Raw genomic sequence first — 20278 nt, 5'->3', positions numbered from 1 at the left:
TGTGACTAAGCAAGTAACGTGCTTTGCCAGCAGAGATCACATTTTGCAACGTGCTCTTTACTCCCACCTTAAGTTTTAATTTCCTATTGAAATAGAAGATGGAGACCATAAATTCAGAATGCTTAAATCCCACTCTTACAGAATTCCAAAGACAAAAAGGTCTCAATGGATTTTTTTCTGGTAGCAGCTGATACTTGCCACCAATCAGACACACACTGGCTATGTTATATGTTCAGCTCATGTCAGAGCCAGTCCCTGTGGCAAAAAATATCCAAGGCAGACACACACACACACACAAAAGGTATTTGTCCACCTACTCTTTGATTCTAATAAATGGCAGTACCATATTTTTTTCTGTCCTTAAAAGCAAGTAATTGATTCACTGGCATTAAAACAAACCAAACTCATATGATCTGAAAATAAGATCTTAATATCTATGGTATGCCAGCCATAGGTGTTAAGGAACCAAAGTCCTTAGGCAGAGAAAGACAGGGAAAGCATTATTGTACAAGTTTATTGAAAGTATTTTAGGACATATAAAGAAGTCAGATATCATTTGGTTTTGTTTGTATTTTCTCCTATGCATGTACTTTTCTCCCACTGTCCAGATGACAGTGGAATGCTCAAGATAATTTGGTTTGAATTTCAAATGGAAGAGTTATAATAGTGGAAGAAGAGTTAATTCTTTACACACTTTAAACCACTCTCACAGCACTCCAGATTTTTTAATGTAAGAGTGGAAAGTTTGTTATTTTGTTAATTTAAAAAGAGCTACATATACAAAAGAAAACCCTCCATGTAACAAACAACAGGGGCTTTGAGCTGGCACTTGAGAGAGAAACAGACAGTGAAAAGAGTGACAGCGAGGACCTGGATAATTTCAACTGAATAAAGTGCAAAATCAGGGATGAAAATTGCATTATTTGAAATGTCTCTTTGATGGGTCAAATCAACATGGAAACTCTCAACAGAACAGGTCACTGAAGATGAGTTTTTCTTCTAGGGAGAAAATGAGAACGTATCATGTGAGAAGCTAGTTATCATTTAATGAGAAGATGAAAGGTACAGAGACAAATCTACCAACAATTTAACAGAAATTTTGAACCTACATCCACAGAACAAGATCTCTGGAGACTGTAAAAAATCCACTTCAGCACCACATAACTGGAAGTGACCTGGGGGGTAAAAAAAGTACCCCAGCAAAACAAGGAACTTCAAACAGACAGAGAAAGAGAACAGTCAGATGAAAGCATGTCGATTCAAGCTATGAAACTTCCCATAGCTACAAAGCAAGACTAATTACTCAAAGATGAAGAGTGATGGAAATGTTACAAGATTTTATCAGCCTTTTAGAACTTACAAGTTTTGAGAATGAAATTGAACAAAGTGTTAATTACAGTTGTATATAACATTAAACAGCAAAGACCTAATCACCACCGTGGGATCTACAACAAGCTAGATATTGCTCAGCCTCTTCCTTCCCTCCCCTCTGTTTCAGCACACACAGGTGTGCAATGGTTAGCAGACAGGCAGATAAAAGCTGGGGAGAATAAGCTGTGGCAATCTGGACTCATCTGTCACCCAAAAAGTGGCTGTGAATATGTCAGAGAAGTAATCATTCAACAGAAGGACAGTTCAGTGTGCAAGAAGCTACAGGATCAAGGGGATTAAGAACAACGTAAGTGAAACTCATGGGCAAGTGCTAGAATTCAAAGACTACATCCATATTAATGCAACTAGTGCGAGCAGAGAACCAGTCAGCATTTGGAATTAAAGGATCCCCTGTAAAATGACAGACCAGATAGAGCTACAATAGTCAAACCAGGATATCAGAACAACCCAAAGCAGATATTTTGTTGCAGAGATGCTGAGGAAGAAAGAGCAATGGCATTTAAATATGAAAGTGATGCATGTGAGCAGAGAGAAATAAACAGGAAAGATACTGAAGAAAGCAACAAGTTCAACTTGAGTCAGAGCCACATGGCCATGGCACATAAGTATCGCACTCAGAATCATGCCAAATGTGTAGGATGTGGCAAGGGGTGGTTTGAAGAAGCGTGGGTAAGTAATGGAGAGAAAGATTTGCAGAACAAAGAGTGAGGAAACTTTGCCGTTTCTGAGGATGTACTAGAGAGATCAGAAGACAGGCTCCTACGGGAGAAGCATTCCCTAGCAGCCTGTTGCAGAGGAGAGGACTGGCATGCAGAGAGAGCGGTGTTTACCTGTGCGGTCCAGGCAGGGAGTTTTAGGAGCTGTCAGTGGGCGGTTTCCAGGCACCTACGGCCGCCTCAGCGCGGCTGCTCCCCGCACGGCCCAGAAGCCCGGTCCCCCCGCGACGACCGCCGGCCTCCTCAGAGGCGCCGCGGCCCGTGCCGCCCCCCGGGAACAGCCCACACCAAGCAGGGCCCGCTGCCTCCCCCCGCACCCCCTTACTCGTCATCCCACGCTCACCTGCAGCTCTCGGGCTAAGCGAAAAAGCGAAGGGCCTCCCGGGCCAGCCCTCGGGGCGCCATGTTGTGTTCCCGTCACCCTGGCAACCGCGCAGGCTCCGGCCCGCCGCACGGCGCAGGCGCAGGGCAGGCCCCGGCCGGCGGCCGCGGGTAAGGCTGTGCGGGGGTAGCCGCCGCCCTCCTTACCTCGCCTGTGCCCGGGACGCGAGCTGCGCCTGCTCCGGCGGGACCCCGTTGCCGGCCGGGAGCCCGGCGCTTCGGCTTGTGTGGAGCTGTTCTCCGCACACGTTCCACGGGCTCATCTCTGCTGGGGAGGTGGCGTTGAGCCCCTTAGTGAGGGGTTAATGGCTGCCAGCCGTCGGCCCGCCTTGCTGAGGGCTCCGTGGCGCTCCCGGAGCGGGTCATCGCCGGTGGTAGCCTGACCCCTAGTGGGGTGTGTGTGTGCGCTGCCGCGGGCTGAGGTGCGCGGGCTCTGTTCCTCAGGGGGGGCTCACAACCCCTGCTTTGCTTTTGCTCAAGGAACAGCAGGCATCTCAGCGTAGGGCTCGTAGCTGAGAAGAACAGCTCTCATTCCCTAGATGCTGAGAAGAAAAGCTCCCATTCAGATGCTGCGCATCTAGGGAAAAGCGAAACGCTGGGAAAAGGTAAATCATTCGTCCAGGAAAAGTAAGATCCTAGCAGAGCATTCAACCGCCAGGGGAGTTAAAGGTTTAAAACAAATGCCCTAAGTAAGTATTTTGCTTAATTACATGAAACTGGAATCATAACGCAGAAAGCAGGGGGAAGCATTAGCCTACGGACATGGAGGCAAAGTCGCCCCACGACCGTGTCCTGTGGTGCTGTTACCTCCCGAGCATTCCCTCCGCAGGCGGAGCGCAGGGTCTTCCGTGTGAGCCGTGTCCCCACCGCGCGGGCTCGGCTCCGGCACTCCCGGGGACAAGGGAGTCCCGCCCGGTCGCACCGCCCGTCACTTCACTTGGGGACGGCGGCGGCCGGGCCGGCACGTGTTTATCTACTTAGCGAGGAAAGCCCTGTACAACAGCGGGCCGGTTAGCTCAGTTGGTTAGAGCGTGGTGCTAATAACGCCAAGGTCGCGGGTTCGATCCCCGTACGGGCCATACGGCTGATACAATTTTTTCGTCCCTTTTCCCAGCCGTTCCCGCCGCACCTCGCCGAGCCCGTTTGTACCGGAGCCGGCGCGGTCACCTCTGCGCAAGGACACGGCTGCGAGGCGCGCGTGGACAGGCCAGGCAGGGCGGCCGCAGGCCTGGCCGCGGCGGTCAGCGGCGGCTGTCGCCAGCTCCACGCGCGTGTCTTGGCGTGCGAGCGCCGCTCCGCGCGTGGCACGCGCTCACCCGCCGCCCGCCTGGTGCGCTTGTTCCGTGGGGCCGGCCCGAGGGAGCGCCGCGTCCCGGAGCGCGGACGTCGTCTTCAGAGGGGGAAGCCCCACGTCGCGCTAAGGCCCTGCGGCCGTTCGCTGTCGCGCGTGGGGCCGCGCCGCGCCTCGCAGCGCTTTTGCCCCCGCCGGGCCGCCGTCGGGCCGGGCGGCCCCGCCCCAGGGGCGCCATTGGCCCGCGTGCCGCCGGTGCCCCGCGCTTCGCCCCGCGCCTCAGACACCTTCCCGGGGGGGCCGATGCGGCTCCCGCTCGCCGACGCCTGCCAAGATGGCGGCTCCCGAGGAGGGGGACGCCGAGGCGCCGCCGCCCCCTCCTGCTGCTGACGACGAACCCCCCAGAGGGGCGGCCGCCGCCGCCTACGGGGTTCCCCTCAGCGTGGCGGCCGCGGGCAGGGCCGCCCGGCCGGCGAGGGAGGAGGGCGGAGGTGCGTCGAGGCCCTTCGGCCCCCCGCCCCCCGCGGAGGACCCGGAGCTGCCGGCGGTGACGGAGGCGCTGGCGCGGAGCGCGGCCGGCACCGTGGTGTACTTGCAGGCGGACGGGAGGCTGGTGGCGGGCGCGCGGCTGAGCGCCGAGGAGCAGCGGCGGCTGCTGGAGCAGCTGCGCGCCGCCGCCGACGCGCCGGAGCCGCCGCCCCCGCCGCCCGGGCACGCCGCCACGCCGCTGGACTCGGCGGAGCTGCGGCGGGTCATCGAGCAAGTGAGCAAGGCCCAGGAGCAACGGGAACCGCCGCCCGCGGCCGCGCCGCTGGAGCCCTGCCCGCGGCCGCCGCCCTCCCGCGGCGGGGGCTGCCCGCCGCCCCGGGACGCTGGCCCGCCGCCGCCGCAGGCCTGCGCCGCCGGGCCGCCGCTCGCCAGCATCATGCAGAACGCCGCCCAGCAGCTACAGAGCGTGGCCCAGCAGGTCGCCCTGCAGCAGGGCAAATCCATGGCGGCCGCACGGCTCCTCCCGCAGAAGGTAAGTGAGGCGGGGGCAGGGGAGCGAGGGAGCCCGCGGCGCCGTCCTGGCGATGGAACCTACCGCCGAGGGCAGGTCTGGCGGCTGTGCGAATGCTTCGTTTTATTATGAGGTTTTTTTTCTGCCTTCCTCCTCAATGTCACCCGCCCTTGGGTGTAGACTCGACTCCGGCAGCGGGAAGACAGGACTTTCAGCCTGGTTTGGAAAAATCCGCGTTTGCGTGTAGATGGGTGCCGTGGTCAGTCGTGCGGTCTGGCCACACGTGGAGCTAGAAGAGTTTAGAAGAGCCTTTTCGCGGTGGTGAGGTGGTGATGCACGGGGCAGATAACCCCTGCCCCTCCTGCAGCAAGTGACAGTACCTGGGCTTTCAGCCCGCTTTTGCCGGTGCATAGGTTGTGAAGTTACTGTGAGAAATGGATTCATGCCCTGTGTGCACTAAGCCAATCTACACACAGAGTCGGGATAGTGCTTCATTTCGTGTCTGCACAGAGACAGGTGGTAGGTGGTAATGCCACAAAGCCCGTGCACCCAACAGTACATCCTGCACTGCATTTATACAGTATCTTATGCAGTGCATCCTCTGCTTGGCACGTAGGTGGAGTAAAGGGTCGTCTGTGGCAGGGAGTTCCATCCTTATCAGTAACAAGTCATGTATATGAAGTAACCAAGCTCACCCCATCAAGCTGTTGCTGATGGTCAGTACAGTCGTTACCAAGTCATGCATATGAAGTGCCTGGGCCCACCCTCTCCACCTGTTGATGATGGTCCTTCCCCCTGGGGCAGAAGAACTTTCATTGCTGTTTCAGGACATCCTCTGATGAGGAGAGCTGTCTGTCCTGAGACCATACGTGGTTGTTTTGATCAGCACCACATTAGTTCTGGCTACAAAGCACCTGTGTATCTGTACCTAGTACAGCATATTTTAATCTGTCTCCTGTGACCTTTTATCTGGTTACACAGGGATCGGTTTGAGCAGAGACAGAAATTTGGATGGGGGAGATGAACAGAAACACATCCCTTCTAATTATTGTGACAACACCTTTGTTGAACTGAGCACTTACACCTGAGCCTGGTGTTTGGCCTGTGTCAGCAAGCAGACCAGAGTTCTCTTGTGTTTTATTTGCTGAAGGTTATGAGTCTGCCTAGGTGATGGCATTGACTGCTGTTGTAGGAAACGAAGCTGGGACATGGCCTAAGAGCAAACTTTACATGCTTTAGTTGAACAACAGTCAGTGTTTGTAAATGTGCAAGGAAGGTAGTGGTTGGAAGGGAGGCAGTCTGTGCTTTGATGTTAAATCTCTGCTTTGATGCTTTACAATGGAAAACTAACGATGTGCATCGCTTTGCTTTAAGGGCATGTGTGCACCGTCTTGATAAGTATCCTCTGTCCTTGTAAATACTTTGTGTAATCTCAGCTCTTCCTTTTCTTTTCCACAAAAGCAGCTGGAAGCCATTTGTGTCCAAGTTCAGCCAGGACAGATGAAGGAAACGGAAAGGCCAGTGCCATCATTGGCACCAGTCCAGTCCAAAACTATAACGCTGAGTCAGTCGGCTGGTAGAAATTCCAGCATACCGGGACTTGGTGTTATTAATCCCCAGATAATTAGGATACAGCCTGTTACAGCAACTCAGCAGCAGCTATTCCTGCATAGTTCTTCCGAGTCTCCAGTTCAGCTGCTTATGCAGAGACCTTTACCATCTCATGGATCAGTGTCTGCCAACAAGGTTCCCACATCCAAGAGGCTGAACGGACAGAAAGCTACACGTGCCTCAGCATCAGCTGCAAAGGCTCCAAACGTTACCACAGTTGCAGCCAGTTCAGCAAATACTCTGATACCTGGCCTTGAAAAAACCCGAAAGGATGACAAGTTAAAGAAGTCCTTGAAAGTGAAAACTCGCTCTGGACGGATTTCACGCCCCCCGAAATACAAAGCTAAAGATTATAAGTTCATTAAAATGGAGGATTTGGCTGATGGGCATCAGTCTGATTCTGATGACTACTCGGAGCTGAGTATAGAAGACGATGAAGAAGGGAAGGTGAAGGGAAAGGATGCGCTGTTTGGTTCTTCAAATTACAATCTGAAACCCAAAATGTTTAAATGTCAGACCTGTGAAAAGTCCTACATAGGAAAAGGAGGGTTAGCAAGACACTATAAACTTAACCCAGGCCATGGACAGCTGGAGTCTTCACCTCCCAAAATACCTTTAAATAAGCCCAATGGAAGTATATTTGTGGACAGTGACTGTGGAATAAGAGAGGAAACGATGAGTCCATCGTGTCTGAATTCAGTTGTTTTCACTGTAATTAATGAAAATGCACTAGCTACAAATGGGGAAGAAACTGTTGATTCGAAGGCTGCAGAACAGGTAAAGTGTGTTACTTAGAAAAGCTGCCAGTTGTGTGGAAAGTAGAAGGGAGGTTTGTAGCCACATAGTCTTGTACTGCTCAGAAATATGCACAGATACAGTAAATGAAACAGATTTCCCATCAAAGTGCTTTGCAAATCAAGTTGCTGTCCCTGGCACGTGCAGGAACGGTGTTCTCACACAGGCACCGAACGTGGCACCAAGTGTGCATTTCTTCCTGATCTTCTGACATACAGTTTTCAGCTTGAAACAAACCTTGTCTGCCTGAACAGCATTCTTTGCTGCTTTCAGATGAGAATACTGTGTTCAGTGGCAGCCTTTAGCAGGACAGCCAGCCAGGCATCATCTGCTCTGTCAGTTTCTATCACTGAATTGGAGATTTATTTGTTTCCTGTCCTGAGACCTGTTTGGAATCTGACAGTGGACCACAGCTGAATGCTAATGAAATTCAGCAAGTGTAGAGTCTTACATCTGGGAGAGAATAACCACGTGTACCAGTACAGGTTGGCAAATGGACTCTTAGAGAGTAGTACATGGGAAAAGGACCTGGGGGTCCTGGTGGGCAGCAGGATGAGCATGAGCCAGCAACGTGCCCTCGTGGCCAAGAAGGCCAATGGCATCCTGGGGTGTGTGAGACGGGCTGTGGGCAGTAGGTTGAGAGATGTTCTGCTCCCCCTCTACTCTGCCCTCATGAGACATCTGGAATAGTGTGTCCAGTTCTGGGCCCCTCAGTTCCAGAAGGACAGGGAGCTGCTGAAGAGAGTTCAGTGCAGGGCCACAGAGATAATGGAGTGGAGCATCTCCCTTCTGATGAAAGGCCAAGGGAGCTGGGGCTCTGCAGCTTGGAGGAGACTGAGGGGTGACCTCATTCATGTTTACAAATCCATCAAGGGTGGGTGTGAGGAGGATGGAGCCAGGCTGTGCTCAGTGGTGGCCAATGACAGGGCAAGGGGCAATGGGTATAAACTGGAACACAAGAGATTCCAAAGAAACACAAGGAAAAACTTCTCCACTTCAGGTGAGGGAGCACTGGCAGGGGCTGCCCAGATGGGCTGTGGAGGCTCCTTCTCTGGAGACATTCAAACCCATCTGGATGAGTTCCTATGTGACCTACTCTAGGTGGTCCTGCTCTGGCAAAGGGATTGCACTGGATGAGCTTTCCAAGTCCCTTCCAACCCTTAAGATTCTGTAATTAGGTTTTGAAAGCTACCCCTTGAAAACCAGACACTTGTGTGAGACATGAGTCTTTGGGTTGGAAGCTAATTTAGCCGCTTTGTTTTATTTTGTGTGTGATGTTTTCATCTGGTTCCTTCAAAGTTTCTCTTTGAATATTAAAATGGTTCTAACATCTTGCAGCAGAGCTGATACAGCTGCTACCTAGGAAAAAAATACTCCTTTAGATGTATCAGTATGACATTTATGGCTCTATCTGTAAATGTAAAGTTGATCTTGGAAAGGTGAAAATTTACAGCTTAAGCCAAGGCAGCAAACAAACTTCCCCCATGCTCTGCACTTTTCTGTGGTCAGTGGGAAAAGAGAACTGCAGGATACTGAAGTCTGTTCTCTGTATTATTATGCAGTACTGTGCAGCACTGATATTTACCCAGGATGATGGAAATTTAGAAGAGTTTCAGGCAGTCTCATCCATAATTCTCCTACCAACTGCTAGGTGATCGCTGGAGCTTTTAACTGGCAAGTATGGATTCTGCAGATTTGGGCTTTAACTCATTGATTTGTTACAGTTTTTGGCAAAGCAAATATTTTCTAGAAAGAATAGGAGGAGTAATGAAAGTGGTGCATTAATACAGACAGGGAGGCAGTGAAGATCCCCAAGCTCAGCCCAGTGTTCTGTCAGAACTAATTTAGTAATTTAATCCCTGGATAGCACTGACATAAATGTGCCCTTTTTAGAGCTTTCCTAATCACAAGAGTAGCAGGGAGCTACTGAATGTTGGGATCATAGAATGGTAGTGTTGGAAGGGACCTTTAGAGCTCATCCAGTCCAACCCCCCTGCCAAAGCAGCTCCCACCTAGATCAGGCCACACAGGAACGTGTCCAGGTGGGTTTAAAGCCCTCCAGAGCAGGAGCCTCCACACCCTCCCTGGGCAGCCTGGGCCAGGGCTCCCTCACTGAAACACTCAAATAGTTTCTCTGTGTGTTGAAAAGGAACTTTTGTGTTCCAACATCTTCCAATCACCCCTTGTCCTGTCATCAGATAGAGCAGAAGTTGCAGCCTTACCAATGTGTTGCATTTATTCCCCAGCTTTCTTTACAGCTACACTTGTATCTAGCATTGCATTTAACGTGCTATTAACTGTTTGCATAGGTGAGGAACCGTTTCAAATGGTGAATAAATGCTCTTCTCTTTTAATTAAGACTTGTAAATCTGCAGAAAGCAGAAGCATATTGGTAGAACAACAAGATGAAACCAGTTCAGGACACCAGGGACCTATAACACCAAAAGGACCTGGAAGACCCAGACGACCAAAGAGCTGTGGTCGCCCAAGGATGCGTGGAAGATCTAGGTGTTCTGGGAGGCGAAGCAGACCTGGTCAGTCCCCTTCAAAGTCCCTTAGTAGTGTGTCAGCAGAGCACAATGTATTCAGAAGAAAAGCTAGGTTAAAAGAGGTATGGTTCTCTTCTGCAAATCTCTTCCCAAGTATCTTCCCCTTGTCCTCTTTTTGGTTTAGTTTTTTTTTTCTCTTTTATTTTTCAAGGAATCATTTCCCAAAAGACTTTTGTTTTTTAAGAGTTTTGGTTTTGTTTGGTTTTTTTCCCTTTTTTCTGTCCTTGTGTAAAGATGAAAGCCTAAGAAGTCTTCTGAGAAGAAAGCATTAAGTTGTCTTTTTTAAGGAAAAAGTACTTCTAGCGAAACGTTGGACAAAGGGGGAAAATGGGATCTCAGTCTGGAAAGGGACTTCTGACATGTAGATACACTCTTGGTATCCTTTTTCAGGAGAAGGAAAATTAGTAGCTGCTGTTATATATCCCTTCCAACACCATAAAAAGAAATCAACCCAACTGATGTTGGTCAACAACAAAACAGAAGAAAAAGCCACAAAGAAGCTCTTGGGGGAGCATAAAATGGGGATGAAAATCCATGCAACTAACAGGATTTTCTGTCTGTTTCCTGTGTGATGTGGAAGATCCTTTATGGCTACTAAAACCTCCTGCTGCTGCTTTTCTTTCTCTGCATTGGCAACACTTGTGGGACTCAGTTTTGTCTCTAAATGGGTAGAAACTGTTCTGAGGTTTTCTAATTGAGCTCCTCTTTTGTTGTTGTGTTTGCATCTATTCTCACTGCTGCTAAAACACAGTGTACCTTTTGAAAAGGAGTAGTGATATGTTATGTTCTGACTGTGGGATGCAGAGCCTCTGCAGCCTGCTTTGCTCTAATAAACTCCTCCTGTCTTTTGACAGCTAATACAACAGTGCGATAACGAAGACTTAATGGAGCTGGCTCTCCCACGTCTTACAAAGCTTGTTACAGTGTATGAATTTCTCTTGATGAAGGTGGGTTGTTTTGTGTAAAAACACTGAAATGTTAGTACACGTAAAGGTTCTTTGAGATGTATCTGAATGTCCTCAGTTGGAATGGTGCAGAATGTCAATGTTCTACGTGTCACCTCAGGCTCACTCGGCCAAAACTCCGGTAGGTCTTTTGACTGAAAGCCTTGCTTTTTGCTGCCTGCTTCCCTGACATTTTTCAATACACCATAATGTTGTGGCTTGATTGTTTCTACCAAATTGTCAGGTTTGAATTTCATCTTCTTCTGAGGGGGAAACAAACCGTTTTTTTTTCCTCCTTTGTAGGTTGAAAAAGGGTATCCAGCCAAAGCCTACTTCCCAGATGTTTACAGGGAATTCGAAGACTTGCACAATATGGTCAAGAAAATGGCTTATGATCACCTCAGCAATTCTGATGTGCTGAGCTGCCAGCAGCCTGTTGAAATAAAAGATGCTAAGGTAATAAAGCTCTCTGTTTGGTACTGTGATATTTTTGTTTGGTTTCTTTTAGATGCTTTACACTTCATTTTTCTCTGATAAGCTTTGTCTTGCTGGTAATGTTATCTGAAGAAAACACGGCTTTTGATGAGCAAAAATAGACATAAATGGAAGAAGTTCAGCACCTAACTTAACAAGAAATCAATACTAAAACTACAATTCTAGTTTATAGCAGTAGACACAGTTAAAAATGAGCAGCTCTGATGGCTGTCTCACATATTTAGGGTAAGATGAAGCTGCATGTTACTGCAAGGTGTATTTAGCACTAACTGCTACTGAAAGTACCTCTTGATGTTTGATTAGGAAGGAGGAGTCTGTATTTAAAATGAGTGGCTTGGATTTAAAGGGATGGGTGGCTCTGTTGTAAAATGAGGCCAAACTGAATGCATCTATGCAGTTCACAGTTGTAGTAACAAAAATGAAAGGCAGTGAGTGCCTGTAATAAGTGTGCAAAGTTCAGATTCATTGTTTATACAGCCATGTCAAGAAAGGCAACGTAGGTTTGGTTTCTGATGGTGTTTTTTTGTTGTATTTTTGGGTTGGTTTTTAATGTGGATGTGTTTATCCTTACGGATTGCTGCCAGTCTGTGCTCCTCTTGGAATCATAGAATCGTTTCAGCTGGAAGAGACCTTTAAGATCATGGAGTCCAGCCTTTGTCCCAGCCCTATCAACCACTAGATCATTTCACATGTATTTTTTACTTCCCTTTCTATGTTTCCAGTAGTGAAAACACTATTTTATATACCATCTCCAGCAAGTTTTCTAAATGATACGCTCCTTAAGGTGCAACAGCACCGAACTTGCAACTACTGTGTCAGGAGAGCACACTGGGAAACTCAGAGTAGGGGTGGTGGAGATAAGGTTTGGATTCTTGTGGTAATCCTGGTTTTAAAAATGAAGTCTTGTGCGGACTGTTAGCAGTACTTAATATTTCTTTTTGGGAATAAATCATGATGTTCACTGTATGTATTAAAAACCCAACTTGCTAGGATGAATTCGTGCTCATCTGGCTACTTTGTGGTTAACACTGCTGTTTCCCTGTGGAGAATAAGTTGCACCAAGTAAAGGGATGCTGCTGATGCTGGCAGTCCCCAGATCATAGAATGGTAGAGGTTGGAAGGGACCTTTAGAGATCATCTAGTCCAACCTCCCTGCAGAAGCAGGTTCACCTAGATCAAATGGAAGCTCTTTCTCCAGTGTTAGTGTGCATTCTTAATATAGAATTATGCTCTTTAAAAAAACCCAAACCAAACAAATCAACAAACAAAACCCAACAAAAACCAAACCAAACCCCTAAATCAACCAACCAGCTTAGCCTTGAGAAGCTGTGTAGTAGCACACCTAGATAAGGATGAAGCCCAGGAATGGAAGGGATGTGGGAGAGAAATCCTTGACTGTTAAGAGGTGCTCTTAAACAGGAAGATTGAAATGTTTTTTCTATCATGGACAGCCTCAACAGTGCTTTTTGCTAAACTGTCACTGTCTCTGGATTCTATATATAACCATTGCACTCCTAATTCTTTGGAGTTTGCCTTTTAATATTCACCTTCAAATGAAGGTCGTGTGCTATTAATACAGAGCTCACGTAGAAGATGTGAGAGCCTAAATACGTCATTGAGCTGTGATGATTGATTGTCAGATTGGACCCCCTGTAGTTCTAGTTCAGTTGTAGGAAAACAAATTGGTATTTCAGCATTTGTGTGTTCCAGTTGGAGAGGCTAACTCTTGCTTTTTTTTCCTGTAACTTTTTAAAGGTTGCTGAATCACTAGGAATTGCAGAAATACTGACTGGAGAGCGAAAGACACAAGGTTTAGACTCTTGTTCACAGTACACAACTAAAATGGTCAGTGAGCAAGTGCCCGTGGAGATACTGGGACAGAAACGGTTAGCTGAGGTAGGGAATACCTTTGTGAAAGTGACGAATGAAACTGAGACAAATTGAGACTTGTTAAAGCAGATAATTCTTGTATGATTTGGTGATGAACAATTATCTGACTCGTGTTCCAGTCAGACTTCTGTGGAGTTTGGAAATACTTAATGTGAAGCACTCTGCTGTGGTATCATATTAGAGCATATGATGTACTGTGGGAAGACACTTGTTAGAAATCAGGACAGAGTCTCAAAGGCTTACAGATAATCTCGTGATACAAGGAGGAAAGAATTTTGCCAAGGTGCTGCTAACTGAGGGCCCCACAGTGAGAAGGATCCTCAGGTTTCTAGTAACTTATGTTGGAGTAAATGGGGTGATGTCCAGCAGGCTGAGATATTGGAGAAGGGGTTGCCCTGCTCTCAGTGGTATGCAGAGGTGCATGAACACAGTGCCTTTCTTTCTAGCGAGTCAATTGACCAGATTTGGTCTGTTTACAGCTCTGGCAGGGAGCTGTGTTTTTCTTGAAAGTCACATCTCTCTGGTTTGTCCCCTTAAACTGTTCTACCATTTATTTAAAAGTTCTTTCTGCTGGTGGACTGGTGCTTTTCCCTTTTCTGCCTGGAGTTAAATTTACAGAGCTGCTGAGCCTTTCTTCGTTAACCAAACAATGCTGGGTGGGCTGCTCACAGGCCTGTACTGAAGCTGAAGAGAGAGCCCATGGCAGGTTTCCTGCTGTACAGCCAGTCACAAAGGCTCAGAGAGATGCTTTGATGTTGAAGCAAAGGCAAATTGTTCCAACCACATCTCAGAAGCAATCAGTGGTATTTTTGTGTTTAAATCCTCACCTTGTAGGAGGACCTTTAGTGTAAAATTGTGTTTCCAAGGAGAGTATCAGTTCAGTGCCATGAAGTGCCCACAGTGAGTTTGTGATCTTTTTGGATGCTGTCAGCTCTTACAGTGGCAGCCAGTTAATCACCTCTTGTATTGACAGAGCTCAGGGGAGGAGCTGTTGCCATCACTCAAAAGGACCAAGTTAGAAGACATAATGGAGAATGTGAACGATGCTTGTGCCAGTCAGGATGGAGTGGAAGAAAAGAGTGGGAATCTGTGTACGCTGTTGGAAAAAGATGGTAACCTCTTCAGATTTTCCAGTTCTGTTCTGTTTGGGGAGAAGCTGCACAAATCTCTCTGTTCTTCAGGCTACTCTGGCTTTTGTCTTTAGGTTTCATTTCTAAACTTGTCTCCCAGGTCCTTCAAAAGCAGCTGTTGAAAAGTCTCACCGGGAGTGGGAAGAGTTGTGGATGATGCAGATCACAGCAGTAGCTCAATTCTGAATGCATGATAATCCAGAGAGTGATAGTACTATGAGAGTAGTACTGGCCTATACTGTGTGCTTCCTGAATGCTACCTGTCTGTCCTGTCCCTGATGGTGGACGTGGTGCACGACTGTGGTGTCCGCAGTGGGGGAGCAGAAGCAGCGTGTGTGTCCTTCCTCTGCCCAGCAGGCCACAAAAGCAGAATCATCAGAGCTTTGTGGATACTGGGAGAGCTGGTGCAGGCTGTCCTGTATCCCAGGGCAGATGTGAGACCTGGAATTGGCAACCACCCCAAGGCTGTGGTGCCCTTCTTTTTATCCATTCTTTGTCTTTATTCCCCCTGCCCCTCACGTGGGCAAGGTAACAGTGGAATAGAAAGAAAACGAGATGGTTCCCCACCTGCAATCTCCCAAACCTCTACTGGTCTTTCATGTGGAAGCATTGCAATAATTCAGAGGCATTATGATCACTGTTGTGAAAGATTTCAGCCCTTGCCCATCTCTAGTAAGATGTGCATATCAGTACCATCCTCCTGCTTTGTAAATACCTTTCCTTGGTGTTGATATGAGCTGCTTTGCCTTTGCCCTCCTCTCTGTGAGTGGTGGGTTGTTTTTCCCCTTTAGTTTGGTGGTTTGGTTTGGTTTTCCTTTGCTTTCCCTGAAGGGCTCTCTGCGTGACCATGTGTATTTCTCATTGCATTAGAATCTTCCTCTGGGCTATGAGGGTGTTTTCCTTGCACCTGCTAGTAAGGCTTTTCCTAATCTGCAGTACAAGAAATTGAAAAGGGTCCCTTCTGGGACTCCTTTGTTGTGCAGTGATATCTTTCACAACAAAAAACCCCCACTCAGCCTACTTATTCCTCTTCATCTCCAGTAATAAAAACCAATGACTTGTGCTACTGAAGCTTAGAAGTTGTTTAACTACCAACCGAATTTGTGACCTGGCTCAAATAACTGGTAAAACCTACTAAAGTTCTAGTGGTTTCTTACCTCTAGTGGTTTTTACCTTTTCTGTCACAGGATGAAGATGCTCAGCTAATTAGAGGTTGGCACAGCTAATTAGATATGTAGTAACTTGATGACATATCTGATGATCTTGATTATCAACTGGAATGTTACCAAGTTTAAATGCTTCTGTCTGTTTCCCACTGGTAACAGGGCTGAGCAGCTGACAACTTTGTGCCTGGTACATTCTCTTACCTTTTAATGTTACCAGCTGTGTATGCCAGATGGGGAAAGATGGGAGTTTGACTTTCAGGCCAAGTTGTGTTCAGGATCCAAATGCTGCTTCTAGTGGAATGTCCTCTGATAGAGAAACCTGAAAAAATCCTACACATCAAAAAGATTCCTCAAGTGTTTATAAATTGGCTTTTTCACTGGGAAGTGCTGTGAAATTCTTGTGAGTGCTTCAAGGTGGCTGATCAGGGGGAAGGAAGCAAAGAGGTAGTCTAGCTTTTCCTCCCAAATTATTGCTGAAAAAGGAGTTTTTTTGAGATGCAATGTCAGATTGCTCAAAAACAATGGTATTCCTTTCACCTTTCCAGGTTTTAATCCATTAAATGGAGAACTCCTGCTTTCAGAAGGTAGGCAAATCACTTGCTGCACAACTGGAAGTACGTTACTGGCAGCAGAGGAACACAATCCACTCGCTGGTTCAGGAGTTAGAATCAATGCTGAAAATTCAGGTACCTTCTCCCAGAGTGTGAAAATGAGGATAGAGTATCCTCAGTCTGTGAGCATACAGGGACCAGATATGGTGGGTGACACACCTCTGCTACATAGTGAAGTCGTGTTGCCTGTTGAAGCAGATAGCTCACCTGAATTAGTTGAAGCACACTTTGTGAGTGAGAACACAGCAAGTGCACTGTCAGCTCCTGAGCTCTGCAGCTCTGTGCCAGAGAATGCAGCAGGCAAGCAGAGCACTGCCTTGGCAACGAGTGACGAAAATGGTCACAATCAAAAATACGAGGAGCTGCAAGAAGGAAACGGTGGCTTTGCAATGAAAGGACATTCAGAACAGCTTCCTAATGCTGAGATGACTGATGAGATGCAGGAGCTCGAAAAGGTTTTTTCAACAAGCATTGTGCCAATAAACTACCACCCCAGTGTTCAGGCTGGGTCACAGCAGGCCCCAGTCCAGGCCTCCCTGCCCGCTCCTGCCAACCACCACGACTCTCTCAAAACCATCGATGAGTTTTCTTGTGGGACAGAGGAACAACATGAGCTGGGGAATACGGTCACCATAGATGAAACTGTAGCCTTTGAGATTACCGATGAGAGCCATGATTTTTTGTCTCAGGGACACGAACAGATTTTTATTCAGACTCCAGATGGGCTTCTCCTGTCTCACCCAGACACGGCTGTGTTGTCTCAGGCAGAAGGCATCGTCATTGTAACCGATTCCAATGGTACTACGATGCACATCCGCACACCCGAGGGGATCCCTTTGGAAACTGTGGAAGCACTACTGGCAATGGAAGCAGATGGCCAAAGTGAAGATATTTTGCTCTCACAAAGTGAATTGGAGCCATAAATTAGAAAACCATATATGCTTTCTTCTGGAAAAGACTGACTCTACCAAATGTATATTTTTCTAATGCAAATACCTTAATTGAAATTTAACTTATTTGTAAACTGTTTCTATGCCCTGTACTTTTTATAACTTATGTTTATATAAATCTAGCAGCATTGCAACCAAAAATTCTAGAATTAACAGCGTTCTGTTTGCTTTCTATGTTTAGGGGTGGGTGGAAAGTGGAAGTCTGTCAACCCTAAAACCGTTGCACTATTCCCTTTTGTTACGTAACTCCTTTTCTCTCCAGCCATCTGGAAATGCAGTGGGTTGTACTGCTGTTCAGCAGTGATGTGCTGTGTACTGGCAAGCTGTGTATGGGTAAAATAAAAACTGTATCCAAATGTGTGTTTTCTGTGCCATTGAGGTGACAAAACCCTTCCTGCACCTTCTTAAAGCTACCTTGAACGTTAGCAGCTAGGCTTGATGTGCGTAAGTCTGCCTGGAAAAAATGGGCAGTGTAAATCTACCCCACACTTGTGCATTCTGGGAGTGATGTGACAGCCTAAGCTTATCCTTAGACAAGCATCCATCGAGTTACAGACAAAAATAAGCTCACACAAGATGTGCTTTGTACTGAACTGCTGCAAAGGTGTTGCAGTACACTTGTCCAACGTTCAGCCACACCTTTAAACGTTGCTGTTACTTAAGACAGAAAGGGAAAGGAGCAGAAGCAGTGATCTGATTTTCCTTAATGAGATACCACATTCCTTATTGCAGTCTGTGATGGTCTATTTTTGTCAGGCTTGTATTATACCTTTTTTCTTTCAGCTGAGGCTTCTTTTATGAGTTCTAAGCTTTGACCTTCCCAGTAGCTCCACACTGCCCTGTAGGATTTAATAATAATACAGTGTCCTTGACTAGAATCCCTGTTTCTCTATGCAGACAGAAAGCTTAACCAATTATTTATGTACAGTGATCTTGTCATTTTGTCATACTGGGAGTATATTGCTTGAATGACAGTACTTTTGTGGAGTGTGGAGAGCTCCTAATAGCTTCTTGTCCAAGAAGCTTAGCAGGTAAAAGAGAATAGCCTTAAGTGACTTTATTTTACTCATGAGCTGCCGTAGACATGACTGAAAACTGGTAAGGTGCTTTTGAAAACGTGTGTCCCCTCATCTCTGAATCCATGAGGCTGATGAGGTAAGTGGCCAAATGAGCTGAAACAACCTGTGACATGCAGGGGAACTGTTCTGCAATCGTGGGAACAACGATTTTCATTTCATTGGGTTTCTAAAACCATCTTGTTACTGTGGAAGAACTTAATTGAATCTGAACAAGAGATGAGGCAATTCAGATACAAAACAATCTTCACTATACTAATACACTTTACTCTCTAATACAGCTGGTTTGGGTTTTGTTTGGTTTTGTTTCTGGGGTTTTTTTCCCCTTGGTTGCTTAAGTAGAAAATTAATTTCATTAACCCAAGCAGGGCATTTTATGGGTGGGGGTGAAAGACATCAGTCATATGGAATATCAGTCACATATTCCTGTCTCATGGTTGGGTGTATGTTGTAGTGTTTGTTTTGGGTTGTTTTTTCCTCTTTTTTTTTTAGGAGGTGGTAATGGTTAGAGGATACAGGATAAATGAAGATACTATTCCAAGGAAGGTTCTGCTGGTCTTTCAGTGTTTGATTGCAGTGAGTTCATTATTGCACTCTTTTGTACTGACTGTCTAATAGCTGCATCTGAGGGCTTCAATATAACAGGCAACTGCATAGAGCTGTAATAACAAACCTTCTCTGCAATGATTTTACAGTAATCTTCCTGTGTCTGACAGCAATGAGAAGGGGGGCTGAATGTGAAGACTGGTTTCCTCTAAGAAACATGAACAAACCATACCTTCCATCTGTGCAGAAAATGAAATCTGCTTCAGTTCTGGATTTGCACATGCTGGGAAATACAGTGCACCCCCTCTCATCTTAAAAGAATGATTCTGTAAGTGAACCAACCTTTTCTCCTTAGAAAATATGAATGTGTTTCCATAGTGACAAAGGTCTGGCTCTCCTCATAAATGAAGGTGGCTGTTAAACTAGATGGAACACTTGTACAGAAAAATAATGAAAGCCAACGAATCTATTCATAACTGACTGTATTATTCTTGAGCTACAGCAGAATCTTATTAGATGCCAGAAATCTTGAGTAAGAATAGAACACCATTAAGCTGTCAGAAAGAACCTTGTCATTGAACAGAGCAACATGTCGAGAAAACTCTTCTAATTCATGTCTGTGTGTTCTGTTGCTGCAGGAAACGCGTGTGTTTCCTTGTGAAGCTGCTGGGCTTTCAGCTGTGAATGAGTCCAGTAAGTAACCCTACTTTCCCTGTCAGGAATCTGTTCCAGAATATCATTGTTTTCATTATGATTTCTCTGGTATCAAACTACAGCCATTATGGTCATTTCCTAGCAATGTGCATTTACTGGCACCGTCTTTTAGGTCAAATAGTTACTTCAAGGAGACTCGAGGGTATGGAGCTGTCAGGGCTCTACAAGCCAACAGCACTTAGGAACACTGTAACTGTGTGAAATGGGGGACCTAAATCAGCAGTTTCTATAGGAGGAGGTCATCCAGGCAACCAGTAAGTGGGAGGAATTCAGGTTATTAATGATGATAAAGCAAGCAGGCCTAAATTGACTACACATTGGGGATGTATCTGTAACACACTCTGTAATACACTTTCCTGAAAAGTGGTAATTGCCAATAGCAGCTAAAAGTTATAGAAGGGTGGGCAAGTGTAGTAGCTTCTCCTTGCCACCCAGGTCTCACATAACAGTATCCTACAGTGATTATTAGGCTTTTCAGCTTTTGCATTTAACTCTTTCTTCTGGACACCCTCTTCTCTTTTCCAAGAAAGCAGCATGAAAAATAATAGAAAGAGTCTGAGCCATGGATTCTTGTCATGTAAGCTGCTAACCAAGAATACAGAGGCACACCTTTCAACAAAACCCACCTGACATCAGAAACACCAATCCAAGGAAAAACTCACTGAGCCCTAGAGCAGGTAGTAAACAATATGGGATAAGGCTAAGAGCTGAAGCAGGTTTTGGTTTTATTCAACAGATGCTTTTGTGAAACATCTCTTAAAAGTTACAGTGAATTAAAAGAGGAAAGACCTTTTCATATCATGACTGTGGAATGGTGAGTTGTACCAAACGTTCCCAGTGTGCTCATTCAGGCTCAGATCACTCTGCAAAGGTGCTGTACCTAACCACACAATAATCAATTCAAACCAGAAATCACACTTGTGTCTGCAGTGGTATTTCAGAACCATATGCCAAACTATGTAGATCCTTTTGAATCCTGCTTTTGTGCTTTCCTTTTCCTTGTTTATAAAGCAAGTATGAA

At 46.6% G+C, this 20278-nt stretch overlaps 1 protein-coding gene and 1 non-coding gene across 3 annotated transcripts; both read left to right on the top strand.

Moving 5' to 3' along the window:
* Positions 1 to 3494: 3494 nt before the first annotated feature.
* Positions 3495 to 3568, top strand: TRNAI-AAU (transfer RNA isoleucine (anticodon AAU)). The gene has a single exon. It is a non-coding gene; the product is annotated as a tRNA-Ile (tRNA).
* Positions 3569 to 4017: 449 nt separating this feature from the next.
* Positions 4018 to 17267, top strand: ZNF839 (zinc finger protein 839). 2 transcript variants are annotated; one of them, XM_061998219.1, is made up of 8 exons: positions 4018 to 4801; positions 6242 to 7168; positions 9546 to 9797; positions 10590 to 10682; positions 10983 to 11135; positions 12930 to 13070; positions 14038 to 14176; positions 15906 to 17267. In XM_061998219.1, exons 1-8 carry the CDS (start codon positions 4115 to 4117, stop codon positions 16892 to 16894), a joined length of 3381 nt encoding a protein of 1126 aa, XP_061854203.1. In that variant the 5' UTR covers positions 4018 to 4114; the 3' UTR covers positions 16895 to 17267. The 2 variants fall into 2 exon arrangements, with proteins under 2 accessions (XP_061854203.1, XP_061854204.1); XM_061998220.1 differs by having other exon boundaries at positions 4652 to 4801; positions 6245 to 7168.
* Positions 17268 to 20278: the final 3011 nt, after the last annotated feature.

Source organism: Colius striatus, chromosome 6 (assembly GCF_028858725.1).
Source record: "Colius striatus isolate bColStr4 chromosome 6, bColStr4.1.hap1, whole genome shotgun sequence".
In the NCBI taxonomy this organism is placed as follows: Eukaryota; Metazoa; Chordata; class Aves; order Coliiformes; family Coliidae; genus Colius; species Colius striatus.
This window is presented reverse-complemented; position numbering and strand designations above follow the sequence as displayed.

Excerpts from the sequence above, each read along its gene's own strand:
- ZNF839 (XM_061998219.1), top strand. The coding sequence starts at position 4,115 with ATGGCGGCTCCCGAGGAGGGGGACGCCGAGGCGCCGCCGCCCCCTCCT. Across the intron at positions 9,798-10,589 it reads GAAAAGCTAGGTTAAAAGAG|CTAATACAACAGTGCGATAA; the intron begins GTATGGTTCTCT and ends GTCTTTTGACAG. Across the intron at positions 13,071-14,037 it reads GACAGAAACGGTTAGCTGAG|AGCTCAGGGGAGGAGCTGTT; the intron begins GTAGGGAATACC and ends TTGTATTGACAG.